Source organism: Macaca nemestrina, chromosome 9 (genome assembly GCF_043159975.1).
Source record: "Macaca nemestrina isolate mMacNem1 chromosome 9, mMacNem.hap1, whole genome shotgun sequence".
NCBI lineage: Eukaryota > Metazoa > Chordata > Mammalia > Primates > Cercopithecidae > Macaca > Macaca nemestrina.
The window spans coordinates 124,751,517-124,771,606 of record NC_092133.1 but is presented as its reverse complement, the minus strand read 5'-3'; the positions used below and the strand labels follow the sequence as shown (position 1 = coordinate 124,771,606).

Here is a 20,090-nt window from a genome sequence, read left to right as displayed (position 1 = left end):
CTTGTGTATTAAAAAAACAAAGAACATTGCAAACAGACATCAACTAAGTAATTTTTTTGCAGGAAAATTTCTTGGTATTTAAAAAATGTTTGACCACCTGTGTGAGAATGTGTGTACCTTTCATACACATAATTGTTGAAATATGGTGATAAAATAATTTAGAATATTTTATAATCAGATCATTGTAAAAATTGTTGAGAACTAAAAGAATCTTGAAAATAGATACATACTTATGTCAATACATGCATAGCTAATTGAATCTCACATACACACAAACACATATACAAGTGACTATATAATTTAGTTCCTTTTTTTGTTCAATCAGATTCCCTGGATAATTAGGAGTCTATAAGGTAATAATCTGGATATTCCAGCTATCCTAAGTATGTCCAAGGCCTTATAGGAATTGTGTATTTGATCATAGTGTGATTCATAGACTAATAGAATTTCTTTGCTTTTGAAGAGAATGACATCAACTCTATCTGGAAATACTAGTTTCCTTAGGCCAACTAGGAGCTCTGATACAGCTTTAATTCTAGTTCAGTAATAAAAATGGGACAGTGGATTAATAATTATGCCTCAGAGGAGAGCTTTAAGAGCTATGGTTCTGGAGTACAAAAACTTGTGTTCTGTTCTTGACATTAGCACCCACTAGCTGGTCTATCTTGAGCAAGTTACTTAATGTCTGTAAGACATTATCTGAGTTTTCTCATCTTTAAAATGGAAGAACAGGCTTGCTTCATGAGGCTTTCTTCTTGTTTCATAAGAAATAAGTTACTTCAAGTGGAATCTCAGCACAGAATAATTACCTCAATAAATTGTAGCAATGAGGATTCTTCTTATTATTATACAATACAGCTGGTGGGCAAATTTTTTTAAAAATAAGGGATCTAGGAGTAAAATTAATGAAATAGGCCATGGCGAGGAAGCAGGCTTCATGGCATGTGATTGGCTGAATCCACAGATGCTGAAACCACAGACATACAAGCCTCATTACCAGTGGCCTGTTTTGTGGATTTTGCTCCTAGGTCCCTTATTTTGAAATATTTTGCCAGCTAGTGGTATTCTGTAATAATAAGATTCCTCATTGCTACACTTTATTGAGGTAATTGTTTTGTGATAGGATGAAATGAAAATTATGTTCTTTTGACTGGGTTGCCAAGCACTATTTAACTATTAACCAGCATATTTGCTCCAGCTACAGCTAGTGCAACTAGTCAGGAAGTGAAGGAACTTGTCAGAGTGATGCAGATATGCAGGTGAGTGCTGAAATTAGGGCTTAGGCTGGGAGGGTTCTTGGATTCACTCAGGAAAGAATTCACTTAAAGAAGTTTCAGAGTCATAGGGCAGTGCTTTGGATATATAGTTAATTGTTCAACAATTATTAAAATCATGCTCAAGGCCTGCTTCTGTGCAGATGCAGAGTTCAAGTTCAAAGCAATTCAAAGCCACGTTCTGCAACAGTTTTGTTCAAGTAATGAAAAAAAAAAAAAAAAGACTGTTGAAATCTCAAAGCCAAGTGGCTCTGGTGATGGAACAGGAAGTATAAAATCTCCACTGTTTTTTAAAGTTTGTTCTTTCTACTTTCTCCAAGCTCACTGTAGTAATCTTATAACTTTACACAGCTGTTTTGTTAGGCAACTCTGAATCAAGCTGAAAAGAGGATTAAAGAAATTAGGAGAATATCCTTTGCTCCTTTTTACTACTGTGGAATATGTTATTCTACACTAAAGGTTAAAAGAAGGGGAAAGGAAAACAAATCATTATATAACATATATTGGCTACAACAAGAGTATTACACGTGAATTGTGAAAATTAAAAAAAAAAATTCAGGCCAGGCATGGTGACTCATGCCTGGAATCCCAGCACTTTGGGAGGCCAAGATGGGTGGAACACTTGAAGTCAGGAGTTGGAGACCAGGTTGGCCAACGTGGTGAAACCTCATCTCTACTAAAAATACAAAAACAAAACAAAAGAAAATTAGCTGGGCATTGCAGCACATACCTGTAATCCCAGCTACTCTGGAGGCTGAGGTAGGAGAATCACTTGAACCCAGGAGGTGGAGGTCGCAGCGAGCTGAGATTTTACCACTGCACTCTAGCCTGGGTGACAGAATGAGACTTCATCTCAAAAAAAAAAAAAAAAAAAAAAAAAAAAAAAAAAAATTCACAGATAAGCTGGTGGTGGTAAACATCAGTCTTTTATTGAATTGTAGTTGCTTCATGTGGAGTAGGGCTAACTCATAGGTAGTACACCTGGAGCCATGCTTGTGGGGTGTTGGCAACTGTAGTTATACCCATTGTTACATACATGCAAATCAAGGAGTAGGTTAATGCAAATTGAGGGGCAGGCTACTTAGAAATCTCTAGAGGCCGGGCGCGGTGGCTCAAGCCTGTAATCCCAGCACTTTGGGAGGCCGAGGTGGGTGGATCACGAGGTCAGGAGATTGAGACCATCCTGGCTAACATGGTGAAATCCTGTCTCTACTAAAAATACAAAAAATTAGCCGGGCGTGGTGGTGGGAGCCTGTAGTCCCAGCTACTCGGGAGACTGAGGGAGGAGAATGGCATGAATCCAGGAGGCGGAGCTTGCAGTGAGCCGAGATCGCACCACTGCACTCCAGCCTGGGCGACAGTGCGAGACTCTGCCTCAAAAAAAAAAAAACCTCTAGAAAGGGAGTGGTAACTTTGGGTCATTGCCATGGCATTTGCAAACTGTCATGGCACTGGTAGGAGTGTCTTATGCTAGTGAGCAATGAGAGCAGCTCGGGATTGTTTCTGTAGCCATCTGCTGGTTTCTGCCAGCTTCTTCACTTTATCCTGACTCGACCAGATCCTATTTTGGTCAGCAGGGTTGAGACCATAAAACAAGTCCTGCTATTCTCCTACCTCAAAAGGACCATCTTTACAGTTGCTGAGGGCCACAACCTGGGGAGGGGCCATTTGTGGTTGAGATCATCTATTTTTAGAATGTGACATTCTTAGACGTTGGATAATAGAATAAAGCCCTACATGGGTAGGTATTGGGAACAACCACATGCTTGAATTCTTCTGTTTCTCCCTAGCCTCTTAGATCACCCAGAGAAAGAGTCAGAAATGTCTTTGTTGTGATTTAAAACACTAAACTTTCCTCAAACACTGAGATTCAATGATGAGGTGCTGTACGTAATTTCAGGAGTATGTCTCGGCCACTAATGGTTGAGTTTTCATCAGCGGGGTGTCTGTGATTTGATCTGCCAAAACCTGAAATTCTGATATGCCTGCATGGCATGAAGTTTTAAGATGTAACCTTAATAATAATTCCATATATGTTATGGTACCTAAGAGTTATAAAGTCCAATGGTCTCTTGCTCTCCATGGATAGCAAGCCTGTGATATAAAATGATGTAGTATTTGCATATAACCTATGCATATCTTTCTGTATACTTGAAATCGTCTCTAGACAATTTATAATACCTCAGACAATGTTAATATTACCACTATGTAAATAGTTGATATACTGTATTCTTTAGGAAATAACAAGAAAAAATCTGTATGTGTTCAGTACAGATGCATTTTTTTCCTGAATATTTTTGATCTGCCATTGATTGAATCCACAGATGAGGAATTCATAGACATGGAGGGCCAACTGCATTTTTATTTATTGTTCTGATTTTGCAAATAAAGGAATGGCTTGCTATGTTTGAATAGTTAAGCTAAGACACTCAGTAAGAATCAAAATCAGGATTAGATCCTCAGTCTTCTGACCCTGTGTCGTGTGGCATTCTTTCTATTTGAACACACTGTTTTTTGTTGCGGTAACTTACTAGAATATTGGATGCATGAAAAGCTTTGCATTAATAAAGTAGACTTAGATTTGTAAGGAATAATTCTTATGTTAACTTACATTTGTCATTTGTTGCTAAACTTTATTTTTCTGCTATTGTCTTATTTTTTAAAAAGCCAAACACAGTTGTGAAAACCAATTTCTCTTCTCTCTCATTAGGCTTGAATTATGAAAGATGTGATTTTGAGGATGGTCTCTGTAACATGACTGAAGATCAGAGTCTGCAACCTCATTGGACAAAGAGAAATGGGATGACCAGTCTATCACCTCCGTTTTATGATCACAATGGTGATGTGTCTGGTAAATGCTTTAAATTTATTTTCTCACCTCTCTCCCTTCCTCCTTTCCTTCCTTCCCTCCCTTCCTTCTTCATTCTTTTCCACCTCTGTTTCTTCCTTTCCCCCCAAATATTTAATTAGGGAAGTAGAATCTAACTACATATTAGTAGTTAAAATGCCCAATTTTATACATTCTTTAACCAGTTTCGAAATATTTATGATTTTAAAATGTCACATCGGATTCTCACAATTGGGTTCCTGGGATTCCAATGGGCCTATTTAGATAACTGGAATTTTCCAGTTTTTCTTACTCTTTATGGAAATTGTAAAATGTAAATGGGAAAATATACCCAGATTAATTAGACAGTCAAATGTCTTTTATTTTGGCTGTACTGGTTTTAGCTTTGGGACAATATACACAGCTTAATTTGACAAATTTCTTTTATTTTGGCTGGACTGGTTTCAGCTCTGTCTAGTACCACTTGTTAAATCAAGTTGACTGGAAAGCTCTGCTGAACTGCTCTGTAGACTTTGACGTAGCTCTGGAGTGAGCCAGAAACTTTTTCATTTATTAACTAATGAACTCCATTCATTCAACATCAGGTACTGGGTGTTTAAGATGTACTAGAGAGCAAAAATGGACTCCATGCCTGCCCTCATCTGATGGCTTTACACATGCTAGGAAAAGAAGGAACACATTTCCTGGCACAACTAAAAGCTAGTTATTTTTATAAGTGATACTTCCCTCAAATAAATTCAATTAATGTTAAAATATGGTTAGTATTACCCTAGAGGTAATTTGAAACAAGCAATTATTCAGGCATTTGATGTTAGTTTGGCAGAGTTTTCATAACTATTACACATGTGGATTAGACTCCCTGGTCTGTCCTTCCCTAGCTGTAAAATCTTAAATTAATTTTTGAACCTTATTTTTCACAACTTTAAGAGAGGAAATAATGATGCTAAATTTTTAGGATGGTTAAGAACTACATGAGAAATTATGGATAGAGCTTATTATAGAAAACCCAGCACTCAAAAAAGTAGATGTTTAGTCCATTTCTGAATAATTTTGGTGTTGCTAATTTTACCTCTACATTGATAAGATGGAGTTTCTTAATTTGTTTGGCTTTAATGTCAAAAATTATTTTTGTTTAGAATTCCTAACAATTTTTAGGAATCATCCAGTTTTATTACCAAAAAGGGACCAGCCTCACAAATAGTAACAAGCACTAACTGCAACATAGGGAACTTTTATTACAGATTTAGTTATGTTAGATGGTGATAGTGAATCTTGCTCCCAACCTAACGGCCATTGCAGTCTTACAGATGGCTGATTCCATATGTCTCTCCTTTAGTACCTCTCCTCTGTTTCTTTCTTTTACTCAGAAGGTTTTTCACAGCACATATTTATTTACTCTAGGCTTTTGTTTGTTGATGGCTCTTACTGAATGCCTCTTGCTTGCCTGCTTACTGCGGAGTTAAATAACTTCAGAAGACACTGTGCTTCCCAATTTTCTTCTCTCTCTCTTTCCTGTCTGCCATTTTCCCTCATTTTTTTTTCATGCATATTTTTGATTGCCTAGTCAAGAGATAAAATGGGGGCAATCCACATCAAAACTGAGGTGTTGTATGGGCAGATGCCATAGAACGATATCATCTGGGTTGACTTAAAATCTCTGGAATCAGACTAGATGGGTTTGAATTCCAGCCTTGCCATTCCGCTAGTTTTGTAGTCTCAGTTTCCTCATCTGTAAAACAAAGATAATAATAATGCAAGCTGCATAGGAAAAAGAGACAAAATATTGCCTGCATAACTAATTGAAGGCTGGTAACTTTGGTAATAGTCATGCATCTCTTACTAATACAATTAAATGTTAACATGTAAGTATTCTCTAGCAATAATTTTAAGTAAGCAAGTGTTCTGGCTGTAGATATTAGCTATTGGAAAATATTTATAGAAAAATGGTCTGAATCCTGTCTTTACTCAAAAATTCTTATTTCATAAGTATTAACCAAATTTTTGATTAACTTACTCTTGAAATGATTTGCCAGTGCTCCAAAATTATATTTTTCATTATGTAATCAATGCCTTGAGTGGCAAGTTTGAGAATCGATTAGAACATTAAAAACATCACTGTTGTCGATATTTGAAATCTAGTAAAGCTCAGGGAAAGAATGGTTAAAATGTAGTACTAATTTTTAAAACAATGTAACATTGCATTTAGATAAAATAGTAGTACTACAACAAAATCAAATACATCTTTGTAAGGATGGTAAAACTACTTTTAAAGATGGGAATACAAATATGAAAGTTTTAAGTAATTCTGAAGCTCAGCTGATATTAAAGATGATAAAGGGGTTTTTAATGTATAATTCACTTTAAGTCTATCAAAGATTAAAAAACAATTTATTTGAAAAAATATTTCCCATTATGCCACAAATTATTATTTTCTAATTTGGGCATTTACAATCAGTTTTAAATGAGGATATTAGAACTTTTGTTATTCTGATCCATTGTTAGATCTAAAATTCATATATTATGAAACATGTACACTATGAAATAGCATCTGATATTTTTATTTTGTTCTACAGTGTTCACATATATTGTGTCTATAATCTCTACATATTATAAACCCTACAAATCAATGTTATAATATTGCTTTAGACAGCATTAAAATGAATGAAGAAGAAGATATTCTTTTATCATATTTATTATTTGCAGCAGTCTTTATTTCTTCTAACTATCTGAATTTGTTTCTGGTATCATTTCTCTGCAGCTTGAAGAAACTCCTTTAGTATTTCTTGTAGTGCAGTTCTGTTAAGGATAAATTATATTAGTTTTTCCTCCTCAAAATGTTTTTATTTTGCCGTCATTCTTGAAATGTATTCCTGCTGAATATATAATTTTTCATGGTCTTTTTTTTCTTTTAGTACTTTAAAGACATTATTTTGTTGTCTTCACCTAGTTTCTAATGTGATATCCACAATTTCATTTTTTTCTGTGTGTAATATATCTGTTGTTTTGATGCTTTCAAAATTTGGTCTTTATTGTTGGATTTCAGCATAAGCATTTTAAATTTTATCATACTTATGTTAACTAAGCTTCTTGAATCTGAAATGTATGCTATCGGCCAATTTTGAAAAGTATTTTGCTCTTGTTTATTCAAATAGCTCTGACCCATTCTCTCTTTCATTTCCTTTTTGTATTACAATCATCTGTAAGTCTAACAGGCTGTTAGATGAGGCTTCACCATATATTTTGATTTTGTTTTCTGTTTTTCAGAGTGCATAATTGCAATTGATACATCCTCAAGTTCTGTGATTTTTTCCTTTGTTATCTTCATTCTACTGATAATCCTATGCAGTGATTAAAAAAGAAATCAACTACAGATGTTTCTCAAATTATAATAGGGTTATATCTCAATAAATCCATCATAAATTGAAAATGCATTTAATATACCTAACTTGCTGAGAATCATAGCTAAGCCTAGCCTACCTTAAACTTGCCGAGAACATATACGTTAGCCTATAGTTGGGTCAAATCATCTAACACAAAGCCTATTTCACAGTAAATATTGAATACCTCATGTAATTTATTGCATATTGTACTGAAAGTGAAAATAGAGTGGTTATGTCCCTCTGAATATATATCACTTTTGCACCATCATAAAGCAGAAAAATCTTAAGTGGAACCATTATAAGTCAGGGATTGCCTGTACTCTGTTTTTCAGTTCCAAAATTTTTAATTGGTTGTTTTAGTTAAAATAAAAATTTCTCCATTACCTTTTCATTCATGATAAGAATATTTTCCCTTACTTCATTATGCATAATTATGTTGGAAGTTTTAAAATCCTTGTGTGCATCATCTCAGATTTACCTGCTGCTGATTACATTTTCCCATGTGTGATTATGTCATCCTAGTTCTTTGTCATATAATTTTGAGTTTTATCCTGCATGTGTGAATGGAGGCTCTGGGATGTGTTGTATTTTTTTTGAGGCATGGTGATAATTTGTTTAAGCAAGTGATTAAGTAGCATAGACTCAAATGGCAAACTATTTTTTTTTCTTTTTTTTTTTTGGAGACAGAGTCTTGCTCTGTTGCCCAAGCTGGAGTTCAGTGGCATGATCTCAGCTCACTACAGCCTCTGCCTCTCAGGTTCAAGCAATTCTCCTGCATCAGTCTCCCGAGTAGCTGGGATTACAGGCATGCGCCACCACTCCTGGCTAATTTTTATACTTTCAGTAGAGATGAGGTTCTCCATGTTGACCAGGCTGGTCTTGAACTCCTGACCTCAGGTGATCCTGCCTCAGCATCCCCAAGTGCTGGGATTACAGGCATGAGTCACCAGGTCTAGCCTCAAATGACAAACTTTTTTCTGCTCTGGGCAGCAGTCCAAATATCAATTCAATTCCTCTAGGCTTAGCTGCTAGAAGGGCTCCCTGCACATACAGGTTTCCGTTTTGGCCAGAGACTTGGACAGAGATTATTCATAGAACATTGGGGCACTCTTTTTATTATTTTTTTCTGGCTCTCTTCTTTATAAAATTTCTCTTTTTTTGGTCATACCTGGCTATTCCAGGTTTCCCTTCCTAGTTCCTCAGGCCAAGGAGAGAGCAGCCCTTCTCTCAGAGTTTTAGCCTTGCACTCCACCTGCAGCTGCAGCCGGACCCTATGCCAAAGCCTGACAGAATGGAATTTGCTGTGATCCCTTCACCTAAGTTACCTATCCCTTAAAAATAATGCCTCCTCTCTTTATCTCAAAGTACTCTTGTGTCCCAGCTTATAGATTTTTCTTGTTTTTCTACCATAGTCATTATGTCAATCCCTGAGTTTCCCAACTGAGTGAACACCAGCATCCCCTAAGCTGCTCTATGTTGCCCTTTCTGAAGGGAAACTTAGCCATAATCCACTCCTAAGTAATATGTAGGCTCTGCTACATACAGGTTGAGTTGGGTTCTTTTATTAAGAAGAAATTGTAAAAGACCAAACAGGGAGACAAGAATCCCACATTCTCACTCTCTAGATTATGTTTCTGCAGCCTTTATGGTCTGAATATCTGTTTATTTTTAAATCAGTGAAAATTTAATGTCCTTTCATTCCTTTCTATATTTACTTTGAAAACTCTTTACTGAACATCTGCATTGCTCCACATGCTCTTCCAGGACCTGAAGATATAAAAGTGAACAAGAATTCAGCTCTTGTCCCTGGTGAACTTGCAATCTGGTGATAGAGACATAAACCATTTACACGTACTTATGATTATATATTAAGAGTTAGAAAAAAGCAACTAGCAACTGTTTTCTTGTCTGCACGTACGCATTTAAAAGCTCACAATGTGACAAGGATACAATGTATGTGCTTTGCAGATGTTGTTTGGGAGCATCTATGTTGTTTGTAATCTGAGAAATTTCCATTGAACAGCTCATCTATTCCAGGCATCTGCATGCTTTTCATTGAAAGGGCTGATAGTAATTATTTTTGACTTTTTGGGCCATATGGTCCATATCCCAAAAACTCGACTCTGCCATCTACTCTATAAAAATAGTCATACATACACAATACATAAAGATTAAGCATGGCTGTGTTATGTTAACCTTTTGTTTATGAACATGGAAATGTATAATTAATATCATTTTTACATGTTTAAAATTTTTTTTTGAATTTTTCAATGATTTAAACATGTAAAAATGCTTCTTAACTGTAGGATATGCAAAATTAGGTGGCAGATGGATTTGTCTGTGGGTTATAGTTTGCTGCCCCTGGGTCTGTTCACAATAAACATTAATTGAGCATTTTATGTCTGACACTATTCAATATTGGACATAAATGAATAAAGAATATAATTCTTCCTCTAAGAACACAGATACATTATAATCTTAATTTTAGTGCCCAGTGTTCACATTTATAACAAACATAAGTGAAGCAAACTTTGTTTCTGTATCAGAATCAGCTTTATTATGCTATTATTTAAACATGTATCTGAACTTTCAATTAAGGGGGAAATTTTGTTATAGTAGTCAGTCCTCTTTCTTTAAAATAAATATGTTTAGTGCTTACTTGTACTGAGAGTACAAACAAGATGTGTTAACGAAATGGAATTACAGTGTCTTTTTCTCGTTTACCCTGTTTTTTTTTTTTTTTTAAATGGAGTCTTACTCTGTCACTCAGACTGGAGTGCAGTGGCATGCTCTCGTCTCACTGCAACTTCCCCCTCCCGGATTCAAGCCATTCTCCTGCCTCAGTCTTTTGAGTAGCTGGGATTATAGGCATGTGCCACCATGCCCGGCTAATCCTTGTATTTTTATTAGAGATGGGGTTTCACCATTTTGGCCAGACTGGTCTTGAACTCCAGACCTCAAGTGATCTGCCCACTTTGGCCTCCCAAAGTGCTGGAATTACAGGCGTGACCTACCACACCAGACCTCTTACCCCATTTTTAGTATGGTAGTTGTGTTATTTTAAAGGTAAAATTATTAAAATAAAAATTTATTACATATGTATATTTATGTTGTTAGATTTATATATACTGATTATTATTGTTAATTTCAATGCAAAAGCTTTTATTAATTCCAGTGTAAGACATCATGATAATGTTGTTAAGATAATAAGGACTACAGGTTTATCATCCCTTATCCAAAAATCTGAAATCCAAAATGCTCCCAAATTGGAAACTTTTCGAGTGCCAATATGATGCCACAAGTGGAAAATTCTGTACCTGACGCCTTTGGTTTCTGATGGTTTAATGTGCAGAGACTTTGTTTTTTGCACAAAATTATTTTAAAACATTGTACAAAATTACCTTCAGGTTATGTGAATAAGGTGTATATTAAACATAAATGAATTTTATGTTTAGACTTGTATCCCATCTGTAATGTATGTGCAAATATCCCAAAATCTGAAAAAATCTGAAATCCAAAACACTTCTGGTCCCAAGCATTTTAGGTAAGAAATACTCAACCTGTATTAAGTTACAGGCTATATATCAAGGTGTTTGTGATGTCTTTGAGATACATGTTTGGGAATAAAACAATTACTTATTGGGAGAAAGAACAAGGTACAAAATATGGGTTTGAATAAATTTCTCTGAGACTAGAGACAAATTCTGACTCCAGAAAGCAAAAGAGCATTTGAGAAAATAGTTGAAACATGAGTAGTAGTTCAATGGATGGAGAGATGAGAGAAATGATATTTCAAATGGAAAGAACCACGTAAGGACGAGGTGGAGATAGTTGCTGTGCTCAGGCGATGACATAGAAGTCTACTATGACTAGAAATGACTGGAAATAAAGAAGATAGGCTCAAAGTGTATGTTGTGAATGTCAAGAATTATGTCATCCACAGGTTACTGATTTTGCTCACCTGAACTGTTTCCTTGCCTTCTTTTTCCTCCTATACCCAAACTGCTTCACAGTTGACAGTCGTATTCTGCCACTGTCCAACCAGGCAGCAGAAATGAGGGACATTGATGGATATAATAGCAGTGGTTGAGGAATAGTGTAAGGAATTTCAAGGACATGCATATTTGGTGCTTAAGGATTCCTTCTGCCTCAAGCAGTATTTTCCAGAGAGCTTTAGTTTCTTGCACAAATGCTTTCATTGTTGAGTTAATATTGCCAAGGTCCTTGATGTCTGTCTGTGTGTGTACATGAATTTGAAATGGGTGAACTATGTGAGATTTTCATAGTCCCTCAACAATCTTGACATCTTTTGTGTATTGGATAATATATTTGTTCTATTTTTCCACTTATTTCAAATTCAGAGTTATATGTCATACTTGACAACTTAGATACTTATTTGAATTAACTGATACCATATCAATGAAATTTTGCAATAAAATATTAATAGTCAAGCTGTCAAATATCTTAGAGTTCCTATGAGAGCTAAAAATGATATATTCCCTAATTTCTCTATTGAAAAATAGATATATTTTTCTATGCATCATTTGCTTTTCATTTGGCAATTTTTATTTTTATAGGCAGGTGGCTTGATTATTTGTTGAATTTGTAGATGATATATTCTTCAAATTAATTTAGACACAATTGAAAAAAATTCATGCTCAACAGAAATATATAAAAATCTCATAATAGTATATTAAAATTAAAATATTACAAATTTCAGAAGATGCATATTTTGAACCATGATCTGAGGGTCATTTGAATGAGATTCTGTCAAATGAGTGTGATCATGATACTTTACTAATGAAATTGGTTGGAATGTACCCAATAGATGTCAATTACCTACATATGAACTCTGGGAAGTATGATGAACAGTAATTTGTTTTTAAGTATCTTACAAGTGAATTAGTCCAGGAAGCTTACAGAGACTCAAACTACTTTAGCTAAGCTTTACAGATTTTGATCAATACCTTGGTATATTGCAAATGGAAAAAGAGAATTAAATTATTGTCTACGTAATTGTGGCAGGCAGATTATAAAATCTGCGCCTCCCCACCCCACCCCAATTTCCTATCCTCTAGTTGTTCAATCAAACATTAATCTGGGCACTTGTGTGAAGAGATTTCGTAAATGGGTTACTAATCAACTGACCTCAAAAATCACAAGATTATCTTGGACTGTTCAAGTGGTCTCAGTGTAATCACATGAGACCTTAAAAGCAGAAGTGGAAGGCAGGAGAACTGAGGCAGAAGGGAAGATTAGAGAGATTTGAAGTTTGAGGACTTGACCTGCATTGCTAGCTTTGGAAATGAAGAAAGAGGATCACAAGAAAGTAATACAGGGGCCACTAAAATTGGAGAACAATCACTGGTTAACAGCCAGCAAAGATGCAGGGATCTCAGTCTTAAGGCTGTGTGGAATTGAATTCTTATGGCTGCATGGAATTGAATTCTGCCAGCCACTTGAATGAACTTGAAAGCATATTCATCCTCAGGGCCTTCAGAAGGTAGCACAGCCAACCTACACTTCTGTTTCAGCCTTTTGTGCATCTAAGAAAAGAACCAGCTAAGCCACACCATGCCTGGACTTTTGACCTATAGAAGCTGTGATATAATACATTTGTGTTGTTTTAAGCCACGGGGTGTGTAGTAATTTGTTATGGAAGCAATATAAAATGAGTACACTAATTTTCAAAATTTTTAGGGAAAGAAAGGTTTATATTTTCTTGATTGTCTATTCTTGCTAATAATGAACGTTTGCACTGAGTAAAATCTCCCTTTTACTGGGTAAAGAGGAACAATTCTAAAAGTCATCTAGAGACCTGGATTCTCCTTAAACACTAATTAATGGTATGATATATGGGAAAATCCCTGGGTTTTCTTTTTTCTCTTTTACATGGTTCCAGTTCCTCTAGTTTTTCATTTATATGTTTAATTTTTTTTATTCTTACTTCTATTTTCATTGTTTTCCTTTAGATCATGCCCAAAATTAAGGATCTATCTTCCATTAATGCCACTTGCCCCTACTGACCTAGCATGTGTAATTTTGATAAAGTCAAATTTAATTATCTGTCTACTCATCGTCCATCTCTCTCTCATAGTACATCTATCTATGTACTTACTTCTTTATTTATTTACTTCTTTATATAACTGCTCTTGTTTTAGGTGTTGTATCTAAGAGACCATTGCCTAATCCAAGGTCATAGACTTATACCTATAGTTCCTTCTAACAGTTTATATCTTTATATCTTATACTTAGGTCTTTAATCCATCTTTAGTTAATTTTTAATATGGTATGAGGTATCCACTTTTGAATGTACCTATCCAGTTGTCTGAGCACCATATATTGAAAACTCTATACTTTCCCCACTGAATTATCTTAACACAGTCAAAATTCATAGATGTACTGTTTTACTTTTGAACTTTCAATGCGATTGCATTGATCTTTCTGCCTATACTTATGCCAGTACCACACTACCTTCTTGATTACTGCAGCCGTGTACTGTAGTTTGAAAGGAAATTACTAGGGACGAGTAAGTCCTATAATTTTGTTATTTTCTTTCAGGATTTTTTTGTCTATTCTGTGTTTGTTCCATTTCCATATGTATTTTAGTATTAATTTGCACATTTCTGCAAAAATGGTCGTTGGAATTTTGAGAGGAATTGCATTGAATTGGTAGATAAATTTGGTAACTATTGTCATCTTAACAATATTAAGTCTTCCAACCTATCATGCATCATGTCTTTCTGTTTACTTAGGTCTTCTTTGATTTCTTTCAACATTGTATTTTTTAAATTTTTGTTGTACAAATCTTGCTTTTTATTTATTACAGTTATTCCTAAGTCTTTTATTGTTTTTGAGGCAACATTAAATGAGATTTTTTCTTAATTTTATTTTATATTGTTCCTTGCCAGTGTATAGAAATGAAACTGGTTTTTGTATATTGATTTTATATCCTATAAACTTACCAACTTATTAGCTCTAATAGTTTTTAATTAATTTATTTTTTGGTGGTTTATCAGGATCTTCTATATACAAGATCATGTCATCTACAAATAGAGATAATTTTACTTTTGTTTTCATTCTGGGTGCTTTTTATTTTATTTCCTTGCCTAATTGTCTGAGAGAAACTCCAGTGCAATGTTGACTAGAAGTGGTGACAGACAGCCTTGTCTTTTTCCTATTAGGGGAATCTTTTTCAGTCTTTTACCATTAGGTATGATATTAGCTGTAAATTTTTTATATATGCCATTTATCAAGCAGAGCATGTTTCCTTCTATTATTAGTATGCTGAGTGTTTCTTTTATTATAAGAGAGTGTTAAGACCTTGTCATATCTTTTTTTGCATCTATTGTCATGGTCGTGTGGTTTTTCTTTACTTGATCAATATGGTGTCTGTATTGATTGATTTTTATATGTGGAACCAATTTTGCATTCCTAGGATAAATTCCACTTGACCATGGTGAAAAATTTTTTAAATGTGTTGCTCGATGTATATTCATCAGATATGTTGGTCTGTTGTTTCCTTTTTTTGTGATGTCTTTGTCTGGTTTTGGTTTATTAAGGTAATAGTGGCTTTATAGAATGAGTTGGGAAGTGTTCCCTCCTCTTTTGTTTTTTATAAGAGTTGGTGAAGTATTAGTGTTAATCATTTAAATGTTTCATATAATTTACTAGTAAGCCTTTCATGCTGGAGCATTTGTGGAAAGATTTTTGATTACCAATTTATTCTCTTTACTTTTTAGAGTCTATTTGGATTTTTTATTTCTTCTTGAATTGGTTTTGGTAGTTTGTATCTTTCTAGAAATTTGCCCATCATCTAGGTTATCTAATTTGGTAGCATAAAATTTTTCATAGTATTCCCTTGTAATTGTTTTTATTTATGTAAGGTTAGAAATTCTGACCCTTGTTCACTCTTCATTTTAGTAAATTGAGTATTTAATTTTATTTTTTCTTGGTTCATCTAGTGAAAAGATTGTCAGTTTTGTTGATATTTCCACGAACTTTTGTTTCTTAATTTTTTTGTTGTTTTTCTATTTCCTATTTTATTTATTTCTTCTCTAATACTTATTATTTTCCTCCTCTGCTTGCTTTGGGTTTAGTTTGCTCTTCTTTTAGCTTCTTATTATTAATGTTTAGATCTTTCCTTGTTTAAATTTAGGCATTTATACCTATACATTTCTTACTAAGCACTGAGATAACAGCATCCCATCCATTTTTATATGTTGTATTTTTATTTTCATGTATGTAAAGTATTTTCTAACATCTCTTGCAATTTATTCTTTAGCCTATTGGTTATTTAGGAGACTGTTATTTAATTCTACGTATTTGTGAATTTTTCTAATTTAATTCTGTTATTAATTTAAATCATTCTATTATTTCTGGAGAACATACTTGTATGATTTGTCTGCTCTTAAATGTATTGAGATTTGTTTTATGACCTAAAATATTCTCTTTCTTGGAGAATGTTCTGTGTGTGCTTTAGAATCATATATATTCTTTTGTTGTTGGATAGAGTAAGTGTGCCTTATGTATCTGTTAGGTCTAGTTGGTTTATAGAATTGCTCAAGTATTCTATTTTCTTGCTGATCTTTTATCTAATAGTTCTATATATTTATTTTTGAAGGTAGAGTATTAGAGTCTGCAACTATTATTGTAAAATGGTCTACTTTTCAATTATTTTAGCTTTTGCTTCACACATTTCAGGGCTCTGTTTTTACATGCAGAGATGTTTATAGTTTTTATATATTCTTGATTGGTTGACTCATTTGTCATTATAAAATGCCCTGTTTTGTCTCTAATAACAATTCTGTCTTCTGTCCAGGGTAATCAGGCAAGAGAAAGAAAGAAAGCATATTCAGATAGGAAGAGAGGAACTCAAATTATCTTTGTTTGCAGCAGACATGATTCTATATCTAGAAAACTCCATTTTCTCAGCACAAAAACTCCTTAAGCTGATAAGCAATGTCAGCAATCTCAAGATACAAAATCCATGTGCAAAAATTGCTAGCAATCCTATATCCTAACATCTGGCAAATAGCCAAGTTATGAATGAACTTCCATTCACAATTGTCGCAAAGAGAAAAAAGCACAGAGGAATACAGTTAACAAGGGAAGTGAAGGAACTCTTCAAGGAGAACTACAAACTACTGCTCAAAGAAATCAGAGAGGACACAAAGAAATGGAAAAACATTCCATGCTCATGGATAGGAGGACTCAGTATTGTAAAAATGGCCATACTGACCAAAGTAATTTATGGATTTAATGCTATTCCCATTAAACTACCATTGGCATTCTTCACAAAATTAGAAGGAACTATTTTAAAATTAGTATGTAACCCAAAGTAGGTCAAATAGCCAAGATAGTCCTAAACAAAGAGCACAAAACTGGAGGCATCATGCTACCCAACTTCAAACTATACTGCAAGGCTACAGTAACCCAAAGAGCGTGGTACTGGTACAGAAACAGACACATAGACCAATGGCACATAATGGAGAACTCAGAATTAAGACCACAGATCTACAACCATCTGATCTTTGACAAACCTGGCAAAAACAAGCTATGGGGAAAGGATTCCCTATTTAACAAATGGTGCTGGGAGAACTGGCTATCCATATGCAACAAATTGAAACTGGACCCCTTCCTTATACCTTATACAAAAATTAACTCAAGATGGACTAAAGACTTACATGTAAAACCCAAAACTGTAAACATTCTAGAAGAAAATCCAGGCAATAACTTTCATGGCATAGACACGAGCAGAGATTTCATGATGAAAGCACTGAAAGTAATAGCACCAAAAGCAAAAATTGACAAATAGGATCTAATTAAAGAGCTGCTGCACAGCAAAAGAAACTATCATCAGTGTGAACAGAAAACCTATAGAATGGGAGAAAATGTTTTCACTCTATCCATCCAGCAAATATCTAATATCCAGAGTCTACTAGAAACTTAAACAAATTTTCAGGAAAAAAACAACCCCATTAAAATGTGGGCAAAGGACATGAACAGACATTTCTCAAAATAAAATATTCATGTGGCCCACAAACATATGAAAAAAAACCTCAACATCACTGATTAGTAGAGAAATGCAAATCAAAACCACAATGAGATTGCCATCACATACCAGTCAGAATGGTGATTATTAAAAAGTCAAGAAACAACAGATGCTAGCGAGGATGCAGAGAAAAAGGAATGCTTTACATAGTGGATGAGAATGTAAATTAGTTCAACCACTATGGAAGACAGTGTGGCAACTCCTCAAAGATCTAGAACCAGACATACCATTTGATTCAACAGTCCCATTACTGGGTACCATTTGATTCAGCAATCCCATTACTGCACATACTGGGTATAAATAAATATAAATGATTCTATTATAAAGACACATACATGCATATGTTCATTGGAGCACTGTTCACAATAGCAAAGACATGGAATCAACCCAAATGCCCATCAGTGATAGAATGGATAAAGAAAATGTGGTACATATACACCATGGAATTTTATGCAGCCGTAAAAAGGAATGAGATCATGTCCTTTGCGGGGACACGGATAGAGCTGGAAACTGTTATCCTCAGCAAACTGATGCTGGAACAGAAAACCAAATACCACATGTTCTCACTTATAAGTGGGAACTCAATGATGAGAACACATGGACACATGGCAGGGAACAACAGACACTGGGACCTGTCAGGAGGGGAGAAGGGAGGTAGAGCATCAGGAAGAATAGCTAATGGATGCTGGGCTTAATATCTGGGTGAGGGATTGATCTGTGCAACAAACCACCATGGCACACGTTTACCCGTTTACCTGGGTTACAAACCTGCACATCCTGCACGTGTACCCCAGAACTTAAAAGCTGAAAAGAAAGAAAATCATTCTTCTGAATTTCATATAGCCATTTCAGCTTTCTTTTTGTTATTGTTTATATAGTATGTCTTTTATATCCTTTTACTGCTAACCTTTTTCTGTGGTTGAATCTAAAATGTGTCTCTTGTAGACAACATGTGGTTAGATCATGTTTTTATACAATATGCCAACTTCTTACTTTCGATTTAAGAATTTAATCTATTTGCATATTATATAATTATGATTTACACCTATCATCACAGTGATAGGTTGTTTCTTGCCATTTTCCTACTTGTTTTCTGTATGACTTATGTTTTTTTCTTATTACTCTGTTCCTCCATTACTACCTTATTTTGTTAAATAGATATTTTCTAGTGTATTATATTAATATCCTTTTCTTTTTCTACTATATATTTTTGAATTATTTTATTAGTTGTTGCCTTAGGGATTACATTTAACATTTTAATCTATGAAAACTTAGGTTGGATTAATGCCAGTGTAATTTTAATAATATACAAAATTTTGATCTTATATACTTCTGCTCACTTCTTCTTTATGCTGTTATTGCCACAAATTATATCATTACATATTGTGCCCATAACCTGTTATTATTATTGATTTTTATCAGTTATATAATGATTATAATTGATTATATAATATCTACCTCTTTATTAATATTCTCTATTTTATGACACATTATTCTTATGATTTCTGTAGTTCTTTATATACAGTTTCCTTAGCTCTTTGAAAATATTTGACATAACTGATTTAAAGTCTTTGTCTAACAAATCTGAAATCTGGCCTTTCTCAGAGACATTGTATATTGATTGCTTTTCTTTTTTTCTCTCTACATGGGAGATATCTTCTTGTTTCTTTGCATTTCTCACTTAAAAAAAAAATCCTAGACATTTAAAACAATATACTCTTGGACCTCTGGAAATCAGATGCTCAGTCTCCCAAAAACTCCCACACATTTGCTTCTGTTACTGTTTGTTGTAGTTATAGTTGTTTTGTTGTTAATTTAGTAACTTTACTGAGAGTCTCTTAGATGTCACTGTTTTAGTCCATTTTGGCTGCTAGAACAAAATGCCATAAACTGCGTAGATTATAAACAATGGAAATTTATTTCTCACAGTTCTATAGGCTGGGAAGTCCAAGATCAAGGCACTGGCAGATTGAAGTGTCTGATGAGGGACCACTTCCTGGTTCATAGGACAGTACTATCCTGCTGAGTTCTCACATGGTGGAAGGGGCAAGGCAACTCTCTAGTCCTTCTTGTATAAATGAATTAAATCCATCCTTGAGGACTCTACCTTCAGGATCTACTCACATCCCAAAAGTCTCATCTCCAAAGATTATGCTTCCACATATGAATGTGTGTGTGTGCAGGGGCACAAACATTCAGACCAAAGCAGCCTGGGACCAATAAATCTCTATGTTTTGCTGAGGGACTCTGTGTGTATGTTGGGGTGCACTTTCCATACTCATCCAGGCAGCTGATAACTCTGCCTTAGCTTCCATTTCCTGGTTTCATAGAACCTCAATATAAGCCAGATGTTAGGGCTTAGGGTCTTTTCAGGTATTTCCAGAGCATGTGTACAGCCCTACACATGCCCATGTCTGGCTAGATTTGCAGGGATATGTTGGAACTTTTAAAATTCTCTATCAATGTCTCATTCTATTAGTTTGTTATTTTCACCAACTGTTACACACTGCCTCAGGTGACTATGAAGTTATAAC

The 20,090-nt window shown here is 34.6% G+C and overlaps 1 protein-coding gene across 1 annotated transcript in view; it reads left to right on the top strand.

The window, feature by feature from the left end:
- LOC105488276 (MAM and LDL receptor class A domain containing 1) overlaps window positions 1–20,090 on the top strand; it is a 1,027,522-nt gene that overhangs the window by 316,451 nt on the left and 690,981 nt on the right. Inside the window, exon 3 of the mRNA XM_071070419.1 lies at window positions 3,985–4,125. Coding sequence (XP_070926520.1) covers window positions 3,985–4,125 — 141 coding nt within the window. The remainder of the gene's footprint in view (window positions 1–3,984; window positions 4,126–20,090) is intronic.